The sequence below is a fragment of the Colletotrichum lupini genome, chromosome 6 (genome assembly GCF_023278565.1).
Source record: "Colletotrichum lupini chromosome 6, complete sequence".
NCBI classification, from domain to species: domain Eukaryota; kingdom Fungi; phylum Ascomycota; class Sordariomycetes; order Glomerellales; family Glomerellaceae; genus Colletotrichum; species Colletotrichum lupini.
The window spans coordinates 3,022,255-3,034,633 of NC_064679.1; the positions used below are offsets into that span (position 1 = coordinate 3,022,255).

A 12,379-nucleotide genomic window follows, 5' to 3' on the forward strand; every position below is an offset into this window, starting at 1 on the left:
ATCCTCCGAGGCGCCCACCCTGTGTCGGAACTTGGTACCTACTTCCATCTCTCAATATCGCCAGTGCTTCATCTCGGCCTGCAGGGGCTGTCAGGTCGCCTTACAACCTGTTCCACATAAGCTGGCGTACCGAGTACATACCATCGGCTGCACCAAGCCTCCCGGCCGTTGGTTTGTCAACTTCCGTTGACCGAAACTATGTACGTGGACTACAGTCTGTTCGCACACCTTCCTCGCCTTCCAGAACCGGAATCTCGATCGGCGCTGCATCCTCTTTGCGGCAAGCACTTGGCAATTCCACCAACTAGTGGTGCTTTTTATCTAGGAGATTCGTTGTTAGTTGGGCTGCTAAGGCATGGCAATGGAGTTCGAGAAGCATCAGCTCAGAGACCGTGCTCAAATTGAGCTGCCTTATCCCCCACGGTGGCCCTCGTCTATCTTCTCGCCATGAGAGGGAGCTCACACAGCCCACCACCAGGGCACCAGGGTTTGGCCACCACTTCCAGCCCAGATCAAATTGTTCAATTCTTCTCGTCATACAATCAATGACTAGGATATCTATCTCCCCGGATTAAAGGGGTTCCAATACCACCCCCAGGAACCTCCTCCGGCCACCTCGTCACGTCATTCGACCAAAGCTCCTGATCCGCACCAGGAAATCATTATGAGCTCCGCCTACCAAGTGCTTGGCTTAGACCCTCACACCCTCTCTGGCATATGTCTCCTGCAGGTGTGTATATCCGTACCTTGACAAGACCAGTGCTTGATTATCTTGTCAGCAATGATATTACCAACGGGGCGTTGCGCCCCCATCTGCAGACTACAAATGTCTTTGGTCGGAGACGACCGCTGAGCATGAGCATGATAACTGTTTACAACACACAGACTGTAATGACAGCTCGGGTTTCTTCATCGACAATGAGCTAGAGGGCACACAGACATTCCACAATCTCTAAAGCAAATACACACTGCCATGCCGTCTTGAGAATTTTGAAAAGGGGGGGGTTCCAACGGCATCGACAGTAATTGGATTACGAAGTGTTGACTGGCCAGGAGGTGAAATGAAATCACACGCGTTGCAGATGCGGAAGCTAAGCTCTGTAACACTCGAATCTTGCTCCAAGAGGAAGCTCCTTTTCGCCGTACCATGCGCTCGCAACTTGCTAGCCAGTAGCCACAGCGGTGGTCGCTGCTCGCTCCACAACTTGTGCTGCTATCCTCGGTCTTCACGGCCTCACCACAAATCACCATGCATGTCCTGATCTTGAGGCAACAGCACATCCTGTCCCGGAGGGGGCCAGCCAGTTATCTCCGCAATGAGCCGCCCTACCGCGAGCACCGCCCTTGGTATCGGTCCCGCCCCCAGGCGTAGTGTATCTCCTGGATTCATGGGTGGAACATGCAGCTCGGTTTCCAGTTTATCGAAGCTAACGGAACACGGATATTGTACAATTCTCAGGGTTACGTCTCCCCCGGTCCTGGCGTCCAATCTTATTCGCAACCAACTTCGGATCTGGAACTCTTCACCGTGGGTGAAGGCTGAAGCATGAGGAAGCAATCTCGCCTATCCGTCTAGCTATTCGGGTTTCTTCATGGAGTTACGAGGGCTTGCTTGCCCGAATGTTGTTGAGAGTAAAAGTCCGAGGCTCCGTCGGCGGTCTGCCCAGCCTGACGAGTTGATAGCTCATCAAAGCCCAAAGGGTTCTCTCAACCATGGACGACGCGGACATCGTGCGCACCTCGAGGGAACTGACGGGAATTAGGATATCGGGCCTGGAGTGACTTGAGCAAAACAGGGAAGACATTGAAACGTCCCTGACCGCACATCTATCACCAAGAGGGAACCCATCGGATCTCCTCAAGGGCAGTGCGGAACGACTCAGTCAGGGATGGTTGGGGAATTGAAAATTTGAACAGACGATGACTGTTTCATGGGGTTGTGCTCGAAGCCTACCTCCAACTTCATCGTTTCCTTCTCCAAGGTACTTCTGGCTTTTCATGCTGAAGGCCAACGCATTTCTCCTGTGTCTGACGATTGAAGCAAATCTCTCCATCCCTACCTCTCCCTCTGAACTCAAATCCGGCTGCAGCGGATAGAGCGGCTTAATCAAGCTGCGTGAGCGCCTTGGTTCGCCCTTGACATCGCGCCTCCCTGACGGTTAGGGTGGGTAAGTGACGCCTTGCCTGTCTCCTTTCTGCGCTTGTGCGGACTCGTGCTCTTGCTGTGTGCTTTGCACCGCTGTCGTGTTGTTGTTTATCTCTTGAGAAGTACGAGATGTACTCTTGCGACCTGCAAGCACGGGGTGCCTTTGCAGAAAAGGGAGGAGAAGTAGACACCCAACGATAAACTTGTCTACGATCAGGTAGATGGTACGTCGTCCGTGTCTGACGTGGATTTAAGGCAGTGATTAATCCTGCTACAGTCTACCTTACTCTGTAGATGTTCATTCTACCTTGTTCGCCGCCTACAAAGACATGGAATAATCTCAATCTCTCACAATATTATGCAAGCTTTCTGCCCCAGGCTGCGGGAGTATCCATCGAAGACATGCTGCAAAGCAACGGGCAGTTAAAGGCCATAGTAGTTGGGGATAACCTGGGTAGCTTAAATCAACATCCTTGAACTAATATCTTACGTCTTGGAAGACGACTGCTATCAATCACGTCTTTTTCTTCTCAAAATACACCCTACTGAAACCCTCTCTGTAATCAAAAGTCGCCCACGTACTTTTTGTTCTTAGCACTCCAGGTCAAATCCCAAACTAACCGATGAGAGACCCCCTAGGCAAAAGCCCCCAGTGACCGCCGCAGGAACACTTCCTCTGCTGCGCCAACACAAAGGTGAAGCCCGGCCGCGAGCCAAAGACGTCCTCCATGACGGCCGAGCACCGCACGCAGCGCCTCCACTGCGCCGTCTTGGCTTCCTCGGCTTCCTTACCGCCGCTGGCGCTGTTGCTGTTGCTGCCACCAGCGGCACCACTGCCGCCGCCGCCTCCACCACGAGAACTGGGAGGCGGGCCGACCAGCTCAACGCGTTTGAACACGTCAATGAACCGGCTCTTGGCCTTGCGCGCCGCCAGCGTCCGGCGATCGTCGTCCACCTCGAGGAGGTCGTAGTCTGCAAAGAAGAGCTTGGACGGGTCGGCCAGGCCGCGGTAGGCCCGGAGGTCCGTGTTGAAGAACTTGAGCAGCACGCCGAGGAAGGCGGGCGGCGGCGACGACGCGAGGAGCATGTTGAGCTCGCAGTGCATCTGGGCGGTCTTGATCTGCGCGTCGACGGCCTTTTGCGCGGCTGCGCCGGCGCCGGGCGGGTTCTTGCTCGCGAGGGAGGCGAGGGAGGTCTGGTACGCGGTGCGAATGTCGTTGTTGAGGACTGTCAGGAGGCGGTCGAACTCCTGCACTTTAATCAGGCTGCTCGAGGTGACGCGCTGCATCTTCTGGTAGGCCTTATAGAGGACGACGTGGAGGCCCTTTGCCTGGGAGGACGGGTCCGTGGCATTCTGCATCGCGGCGCGGCGCTCGTAGAACTCGATGGCGCGGTTGGAGAGGATCTCGAGGTGGAGGATGCGGCGGCAGACGGCGGAGAGGAAGCCGCGGGTGGAGGAGCACAGGAGGAGGTGGAGGGAGACGTCAGAGCGGGACTGCAGGTAGGCGCTCATCTCGGAGAAGCGCTGCGGGGTGAGGAGGGCGAGGAACTGAGGGTCGTCGAGGAGGGCGAAGAGCGAGTCGGTGAGCCAGGCAAGTAGGTCGAGGGACCACTTTGCGCAGCCCGCGAGGGCGTCGACGACCTCGTGCTCGTCGAGCGGGCTGAGCTTCTCGCGGATGTTGACGGGAGTATTGCTCGCGATCGTGATGAGGATGACGACGTTGCGTGCGTTGAGGGCCAGCATGGCGAACTTGCCGCCAAAGGTCCGGGGCTGGAACATACCCTTGTATCCGAGGTGGTTGAGGATGCTCAGGCACATTTGTAGCGAACTGTTCCGTACAAGACTGTCGTGGTGGGTGTCTTCTGAGTAGTCTACCGGGACCTTTAGCATCCGTACGATCTCATTGATCCAGTCAAACGTGAAGCCTGAAAGTGTTAGTGAGGGATTCGGAACGGCGACGGGAAACAACGCACGCTTCTTATTCGCAAAGGGTCGAGCGACGGCCAGTATGTCGTCGTAGTTGATGTTATTGAACGTCGCCGTCGACGCCGCCACAGTCAGAGCTGCCAAGGTGGCCGCATACGGTGCTACATCTATGTTAGTCAAGGGCAAGAGGACACATAGGGGTTGTTTTGCAAAGTACCATCTTGGTTAGAGTTTCCTATGTCTCCCAGAGGATGGTGAAGTCTACTCCACTTGACCTTGCCGTCGTCTTGAACCTTGACTACAGAACAATTGGTCGGAGAGAAGGCCATTTGTAAGCCTAGAGTATCTTGTTAGCTCCATCAAGCAGTTTAGTTGCATTACTTGGACTCACATGGTGAATCATCCTGCAAGGTGAACCCCACTTGACCCAATGTCATGACTCTGTCGAGATTCATCTCATTGTAGACTTCCTGTAGAGTATACCTATCGCGGTATTCCACCGAGCCATCACTGAAGGCCAAGCAGACGACGTTGCCGTACTGGATGGTATGAAGACCAATCACGGCCTTGTTGATGACTACGGGGTCGCACTTCTTGAGTCGACAAGTAGGCTTTGATGATATTAGACCAGAACTTGACTTCTCAAGGTCGAGTGACTTACAGCTGGAGCCGTTCCTGTACTATTCCTGCGACTTCCAAGCTGCTCAAAGGCAGGATGAAGACTTTGAGGCTGATCGCTAGGAACCTCCCACTTGTCGATGATACTTTGCGTTTCCTGATATGGGGTATTGGGTGTTGGCACGTAAGTACGAACTGCGAGGATGACGAGAGGAGCTCCCTGGCCATTGGGGTCCATGACCGACGGTAAAATCTCCAAGTGTGTCAGTTGCGTCGCGGCTGAGTCTACCGGTGTCGTGGATGGACCGCTGGGTAGCCAGGTAGAGATGGCGACGTGCTTCTCGTGCAAGGTAGGGTTAAGAGCTTGGCTGCCTGGCGGTGGCTTGGTATCGGATTGAGATTGCGGCAGTCCCCAATGAATGCCAACTTTCACTACTCGTATTTGCTTGTTGGTGGTGGCCAGGGCAATCCACAGGTAGCCTACTCTCTGTCAGTCACATGTGAACATATGTGCGGGTTTCGCTACTTGCCCTTGTCGCTGTGAAGTGCTGCATGTGTGATCAAGTCGTCGGATGAGTTGACACTCTCGAGCTCAAGTGAGGTTTCTTCGATCTTATTGTTGTTCTGAGCCCAAAACATCTTCAGATGCCCGTTTGTCGTCACACACAACAGAGCACTCTTGGATGGATTCGGGTGCCACGGGCCCCCGGCACGTACGAAGGAGCTTTCGTACCTATATTGGTTGCCATCTTTGACAGCCGGTCCGTGGCTCACCCAGTACTGACCGATCAGCTAGGTAGAAGGGTCTCGGGAGGGCTTGATGCTCACCTGTTTGCTTTGAGGAGCAAGTGGTAGCCAGTAGCTTCCGACAATGGCATGGAGGTCGTCGGAAGGGTCATGATCCCATTTCCGTGTTGCGAAGGGCCGGTTCAGAGTGATGGAATAGGTCAGAATGGCAACTCGGCCAGTCGCGTCGATGACGGCTAGTTCAGGGCTTGCTGTTGAGGCCCAGGCGAGGTGTATTATGGGGCTTGAAGGATTGATGCTGATGAGATCAACTTTTGTAGGCTCACTGAGACCCCAGTCGCCATTGTCAGGATGAGAACGCAGGAACCTGGCTTCCAGTGTCTTTCCGTCTGGTGAAACTGAGGCTATTGCGCCGGATCTGGACCATGCGACTCCCCTACAAGAATTGTGAGATCTGGGATACATTGTGCATGGTTGTGGGATGTTTCTCACTGGCAACAGCCGCGGGTGCGCAGCTCATCGATCCTTTGGCGCAGTTGTTTCGTTGGAGGGCGGGCCGTATGAAGAGACAGGCCGCCAACGCCGTCGCCAAAGAGGTCGTCGACGTCGAGCTGGTCGACCTGCATGGCCCCATTCATGCCGTTTTCGAGCATGAGCGGCATCTTTTCTTCGGTCATGTGTGCGTGCGTGCGTGTTGGTGCCGAAATATCGGGCTGGCGCGCAAACAACACTCAGGGTGTCAGCCACGGAGACAGGACGCGGCTGGAGTGGTGTCTTAAGGTGAGAGATCAAGAGGCCGGCAGAAGCTCATTTTAAGAGCCAGAAGAAGCAAAAGTTGCCGTTACACACAGTAGGATACGTGACCCCCTCAATGAGATTAACAAAACTACGAATTGCTGTTGTACTGCCTTGATGACTTTGGGGCTTGACAAATGGTACTCCCAGATGTGGCTGATTGGAGATTGGAGCAAAATGCATGTATCCGTCCTCCGTAAGTCGATAGTCATCGTTAGGTGGATCGCGGCTCTTGAGAGGCGGACTGGGGCCAATGGAGTGCAGAGACAAAGTCCGCCAGGCCACACCTTGCCTCAGCCTCAAGTTCACCTCACGCACGCACACGCGAGAAGAGGTAAGGAGGAGTGGGGAAACTTCACATGAAGCTAGTCCAAGTTAGGCCTATCCAGATATCCATCAATAAGGCAGGAACCTTGGGAGTAGGAAACGGTGCTTGTGGCTAATGGATGTGGCTGGTGCTTCGACACCAACTCCAGCATCTTCGAACTGCAGGTCGCACCCCATTATCAAACGCTGTGGGGAAGTTGGAGCCCGTGACGTCCATCCAATGATCCCTGCAGGGTGAGAAGGGCCGGGCCCCTCTTCGATCGTGACAGGGGTGGCTGCCAAAGGACGGACAGACGTGGACAGGCGCACAGGGCAGAGACGAGGTCAGTGTTCCCGGGCAACGGGCGTCCACCCCGTCCGGCTCGCCCGCCCTGTGGGTGCAGATGCACTGGCTGGTGTCGTGCTCTTGTCGCTTTTTTGGCCCCCGCGACTCGGCCGCGTTTCAGCCGACCGCCTTGCACGTCGGTGGCCGCGACAGGATGAAAACACAACAGCATTGTCCATTCGAGTACTTCGTACGTCAGGCACATACGAAGTAAGTAATTTTCATTTAAGGCGCCAATCGGCGATGGATGTTTGCTTCCATTTAAACTCACCGGGCCTGTCGTCAAGATTGGATTTGTGTTCGTTTGCCTGGGTCTCGGACATCTGCAAAATGACGTCGGTTTCGCCAACTCTCTTCGCGAGGCGAAATGAGAGTTATTACCGACCACTTACCCATTATTCGTGGAGGTGAAGATTCTCGCTGTAGCAAAAGACGCTGCTGCGGAGTATTTCCATCACTGTCGGGCGCGGATACATTCCGGCTACGTGTAGCCCATGAGTCGAATGAGGTATCTTGGGGTGCATCTGTGTAGGCAGGGCAGGCACGACGAGCAAGGTACCTTACCTACTTAGGGTGCTGCAGCTCACCGCTGCTGGATCGACAGGCAACTTGTGCCCGTAAACCACGGACAACCGCCGTAAGCTTGATACAATCAATCTTTGGTGATAAACGATAAAACAATGAGAGCGAGAAGCGTGCTGGTTTACAACTTGAACAAGGCTTTGTGGCGCTTCAGACTGAATTTAGTAGTGGCTAGGTGGACATTGCCTTGCCCGAAGATGCATCTCCAAAAGAAGCCCTTTCTGTGGTATAAGGCAACAAAGTAAAATACAACAGCCGAGTCATTTTTTTCTCAAAAAGGAAGAACAAACAGCGGGGTTGGCCGGCGTCATCCTCGTCATGCCCCAAAGACAAGAGAAAGAAACGGGCGAGCAGACTGGCAGGGGAGCAAAGCCCTTCCTTTGGAACTGTCTCCATCTATTACCATTCCCTCGACTTTGCCGGATTATACTGCGGATAGTGATGCCAGTGTCCAGGCAAAATTCCAGAAGCGCCCTTGGGTGCGATGAAATAAGCAGGCATGACGAACATGCGATCAAAAGGAGTACAAATGAAAAAAAAAAATGTATCAATCGTGCTTCTTGTCAGATTTTGACCACCCACATGATAAAGTGAGCCGAAGAAGAGGGGAACGAACGACAACAACGAGAGGGGGTGGAGGAGGCCGGAGGGAGGCCGGAGTGCACGGGTCATGTCCATGTACCTCGAGGGCACATGAATGCGGAAAAGTACATCATGTGGAGTAAAGTGTTAGGAGCAACAACTCTTCGGGATCAGGAGCGAGCAGGAGCAGACGGGAGCGCAATGCTCACCCAACTCCCGTCGACTTTTCGACCGGACCCAATGGGAAATTAAGCGACTCTTTGGAGACCGGAGCCAAAACAGAAAGAAGCGCGTGCGCACCGAACGCAGACTTCAACAACAGCAAAGCACTAGCCACCGCACCGTTCCTTACCCTTTCTGCCTCCCGTACGGTGTATTCCCCGTGTGCCCATCCGTCTCCCTCTTTTCTTCGTGCCCTTTCCCTCCCGTCTTTCTTCCCCTGTCTCGTCTCTCTCTCTCACCTTAAATTACCTTGCCTTGCCTTAGGTCATACCGTAATAAAGTGCCAACCCACCCGTCCGTACCCTTCTGCCGCGCCGGGCCCTGACTGGTTTTGATCTGCTGCCACCGCTGTTCGGTCTTTTCCTGACCTGTGTTGACGGCACTCTAAGCCCAGCTCTAGGTCCCGCCTCTCGCTTGACCGTGTTCCAAGTCACGTCCGCTCCCCTCTCTCTCCTCCCATCCGTCCCCCCGTGCCCCCTTCTCCCTCCGTGCCCCATCATCCATGTACGTTTGCTTGCAGCCGCTACGGCTATGTACTTGTTAAGGTACCCTCGCCCGTCCGCTCTCCACACTTTGTCTTTCTTCAACGACACTTCTTCTTACTTTCCCGACAACAACGAAAACCCTTTCAACCCACCCCCGGAGAAAGAAGCCCACACTCCTGGAAATCGTTGAACAATGGATATGGTATAGAAAACGCTGCCCATGTTCCCGCAAATCTTGTCCCGGATCTTTTCTTCTTTCTCCCCTCCGTCCCCGACCACCACCGACGACACCAACGACGACGACATCAAAATGGACGCAACCCCTTCCTCCTCGGCCATGGACGTTGACGCGCATCAACAGCCCTCGTCTCCCTCAGATTCGACCCTTTCGTCACCTCTTTCCGTACTGTCAAAATCACCCTCAATACCCTCATCGCCAGAAGTCGCCCTCGACGCGTCAAAACGATACCCCTCGCCCACCTCTTCAATGCCTTCAGGCGTCCAGTCACCAATCAAGCTCGAGGCCGCAGATGACTCCGTACCCGTCATCAAGCTCGATAGCGCTGCCGATTCCATCAATGTCAATGCCAGCGATGCTACTGATGGCCAGCCTCCCCGAAAGCGGCGTAAAGTCACGCCTCCTAAAGAGCGCACTACAGAGTACCTCAACCTGGAAGACTGCAAAGAAGACGACGGAAACTTGGCGCGCCTAGTGTCCGCTCTCAAGAAACGCAAGAAGATCGTCGTCATCGCAGGCGCGGGAATCTCTGTTTCGGCCGGCATCCCCGACTTTCGATCCAAGACTGGTCTCTTTGCGACACTGCCAAATGAGCACAAGGTGAAAGGCTCAGGCAAGCACCTGTTCGACGCCTCAGTCTACAAACATGACTCCTCTACCGAAAAATTCCACAAAATGATTTGCGACCTGGCTACAATGGTCAAGGCCGCCAAGCCCACTCACTTCCATCACCTGTTAGCGTCGCTCGCCGCCGAAAACCGTCTCCTACGCCTCTACAGCCAGAACGTCGACTGTATCGACACCAACATGGAACCGTTGAAGACAAACGTTCCCCTGAACGTCAAGGGTCCTTGGCCCAAAACCATTCAGCTGCACGGGAGCGTTGACCACATGGTCTGCTCAAAGTGCAGTGACATCAAGGCTCTGGAAACAGAGCTTTTCGTGGGCCACGAGGCTCCACTATGCAAAACTTGCGAGGACCTTGACATGGTTCGCACGCAGTATGGGCAAAGACGAAGTCACGGTATTGGTCGCCTGCGTCCCAGGATGGTTCTTTACAATGAATTCAATCCGGACGAAGAGGCCATTGGTAAAGTGTCGAGTGTGGACCTGAAGTCGCGTCCCGACGCGGTCATTGTTGTTGGCACCAGCCTCAAAATTCCAGGCGTGCGGAGGCTCGTGAAGGAGCTGTGTCAGGTCACGCGTAGTCGCCGAGACGGATTTACTGCATGGATCAACACGGACTCGGAGCCACAACACAACGACTTCAAAGACTGCTGGGACCTTGTCGTTCGCGGCAAGTGCGATGACGTGGCTCACTGGGCTGCTCTACCCCGTTTCGACGTACCCCATGGCGACCAGTCGGCCTATCTCAGTGAGGGAGAGGAGCAGAGGCGCCAGGACAGACTTAGCAGGGATAATCTCGAGGTGCAGCTCATTTCGCCGACGCCCGATTCACCGACCAAGTCTACTTCGACCACTACGTCGGATTCAAAGAAGCGGAAGCTCGTCGACCCTGTCCAGAGCATCCCAACACCCACAGCCAGCCCGAAGATCAAGGCTGTCGAGGCTGCGAAGAAGAGTACCAAGGCGAAGCAAAGCAAGCTTTCGTTTGGTGGTCAGCAAGCTGCTACTCCCGGAAGCGACGCAACAGCCAAGAAGGTCAAGAAGCCGTCCGCGAAGAAGCCCCGGAAGGACAACAAGAAGGCAACGATGCCCCCCAAGAACAGCGTTGCACAGACCTTCAAGACGCAGAAGAACCGCGAACTCGCCGATATGCCTCAAGAGACCTTGGCTGGCAAATTGGACAGCCAGCACTACCTCAAATATGTTGAAGACAAGCTTCAGTCTCAGCTTCCACCATTGCGACCGGCTCAAAAGCCTATACAAAGTTTCGTCTACAAGCGTGCCGAGAACACCGACGAGGAGGCACAGCAGGAGAATGTTTCATCACCCGCGCGACCGTTCGAGAAGATGTCGAGGCCTTCACTCGCTGAACGGCCAAAGTCTTCACCAAACACTGGAGACAGCAGCGATGTACGCCCAATGACGCCTATGCATATCCGACGCAAGTCGGCCGACACGATATCCCCTGAGTCGATTCCTCGAGGCATGGAAGCCTTGATGGACTAAGGATAATCGTGGAAGCGTTATCGATTACATGATCCCTTGACATCGATTGCATTTTGCTTTTTTATATTCATAGAAGACGTCAACCTGTTGGTCCCGAAGAGTTCGGGCTAGACAGGTGACAGTCCACGGAGATTTGTCTTATTCACGAAACGGAGTTGGTATGGAATACGTCTCGCATCGCTTTATCTTGTACATACAGAGTACCTGCCCACTTGTATAAAGCAGCGGCCACAGAGCTCAAAGGCTCTTTGACGCAGGCTGCCATGTGTGGGCTCCACAAGCGAGGGCTTCATTTGGGCGGGCAGACGCTGAGAAAAAGTCTGCACTGGACACACTGCGAGATGAACAAGGTAGTGGGATAGAGGCGGCCCCCCGAGTCCGCCATGGGACGAACATGATCGTTAATATACCACTTTTCGCACGAGATACCTTTATTCTGGTATTACCTTTCTACTATAGGCTTCTGTGACCACCTCCGGTTTCCAGCGACGTTGATTCGTGCTGACTGATAGCGTGATGACCGCCGTGCCCGCTAACCAAGCACCCGAGATCGTGCCCTACCGTTCTGTGTCAGAGGTAGGCAATTGGTAGGCCCGAGGACCAAGGGGAGACAAGTTCTATGGCGCAAGACCACCGAGACTCCGGGCATCACGCTTTACAAATGTGTTGAAGGAAGATATCAATGCAGACCGTTGTTCTACCACAGTTTTCTTGTTGTTCATTCTGTATAAGGTACAACCAGGTGTGCTACAGCACAGGAAGGTAGGGAGGTAAAATAGAACGCATACACAAACACACACACACACACACACACACACACACACACACTCGGGCCTACACTCCGGTCCGCTAATTAGGGCCAACACGTTCTGGGCCACCAAGATGAACTGCATTCATAAAGGCTTTCTTGCTCATTGCAGTAATACCTGTCTACTACTTTGGTAGAATATTCTAATCAGGGCATGGGAGTTCCATCCGTCCATCCCTATGCGCTAGATATATCGGGCTCAGATCCGTATCTCCTGCTGATGCGACCGAGCGTCCGTAGGTATGACTACCAGCATGGGTACAAAGCCCCATCTCCAGTCTGCCACGCCGCCGCCGCGACCAACAAGGCTACGCATGCTCGCACCTAAACGAGGCCAACGTCATGTGACCAGCCTACAGCCAGCCAGCCAGCAAGGCTCGCTCGCTCGCACGCCTGCCTCCATGGAAGGCAGCGACCAGAACAGGGCCCGGCTTGTCTGTCCTC

The 12,379-nt window shown here is 54.3% G+C and overlaps 3 protein-coding genes across 3 annotated transcripts; 1 reads left to right on the top strand and 2 right to left on the bottom strand.

The window, feature by feature from the left end:
• Window positions 1-909: 909 nt before the first annotated feature.
• CLUP02_12414 (uncharacterized protein) lies at window positions 910-1,149 on the bottom strand (the record flags this gene model as incomplete). Its single annotated transcript, XM_049291378.1, has 1 exon — window positions 910-1,149. The coding sequence occupies one exon, from the start codon at window positions 1,147-1,149 to the stop codon at window positions 910-912; it is 240 nt and encodes a 79-aa protein (XP_049148523.1).
• A 1,613-nt stretch (window positions 1,150-2,762) lies between these two features.
• CLUP02_12415 (RNA polymerase II Mediator complex subunit Sin4) lies at window positions 2,763-6,115 on the bottom strand (the record flags this gene model as incomplete). The annotated part of the gene is made up of 6 exons (XM_049291379.1): window positions 2,763-4,234; window positions 4,291-4,410; window positions 4,465-4,663; window positions 4,735-5,178; window positions 5,520-5,856; window positions 5,931-6,115. 6 exons carry the CDS (start codon window positions 6,113-6,115, stop codon window positions 2,763-2,765), a joined length of 2,757 nt encoding a protein of 918 aa, XP_049148524.1.
• Window positions 6,116-8,976: 2,861 nt separating this feature from the next.
• CLUP02_12416 (Sir2 family protein) lies at window positions 8,977-11,127 on the top strand (the record flags this gene model as incomplete). The annotated part of the gene is made up of 1 exon (XM_049291380.1): window positions 8,977-11,127. One exon carries the CDS (start codon window positions 8,977-8,979, stop codon window positions 11,125-11,127), a length of 2,151 nt encoding a protein of 716 aa, XP_049148525.1.
• Between the last annotated feature and the right edge of the window lie 1,252 nt (window positions 11,128-12,379).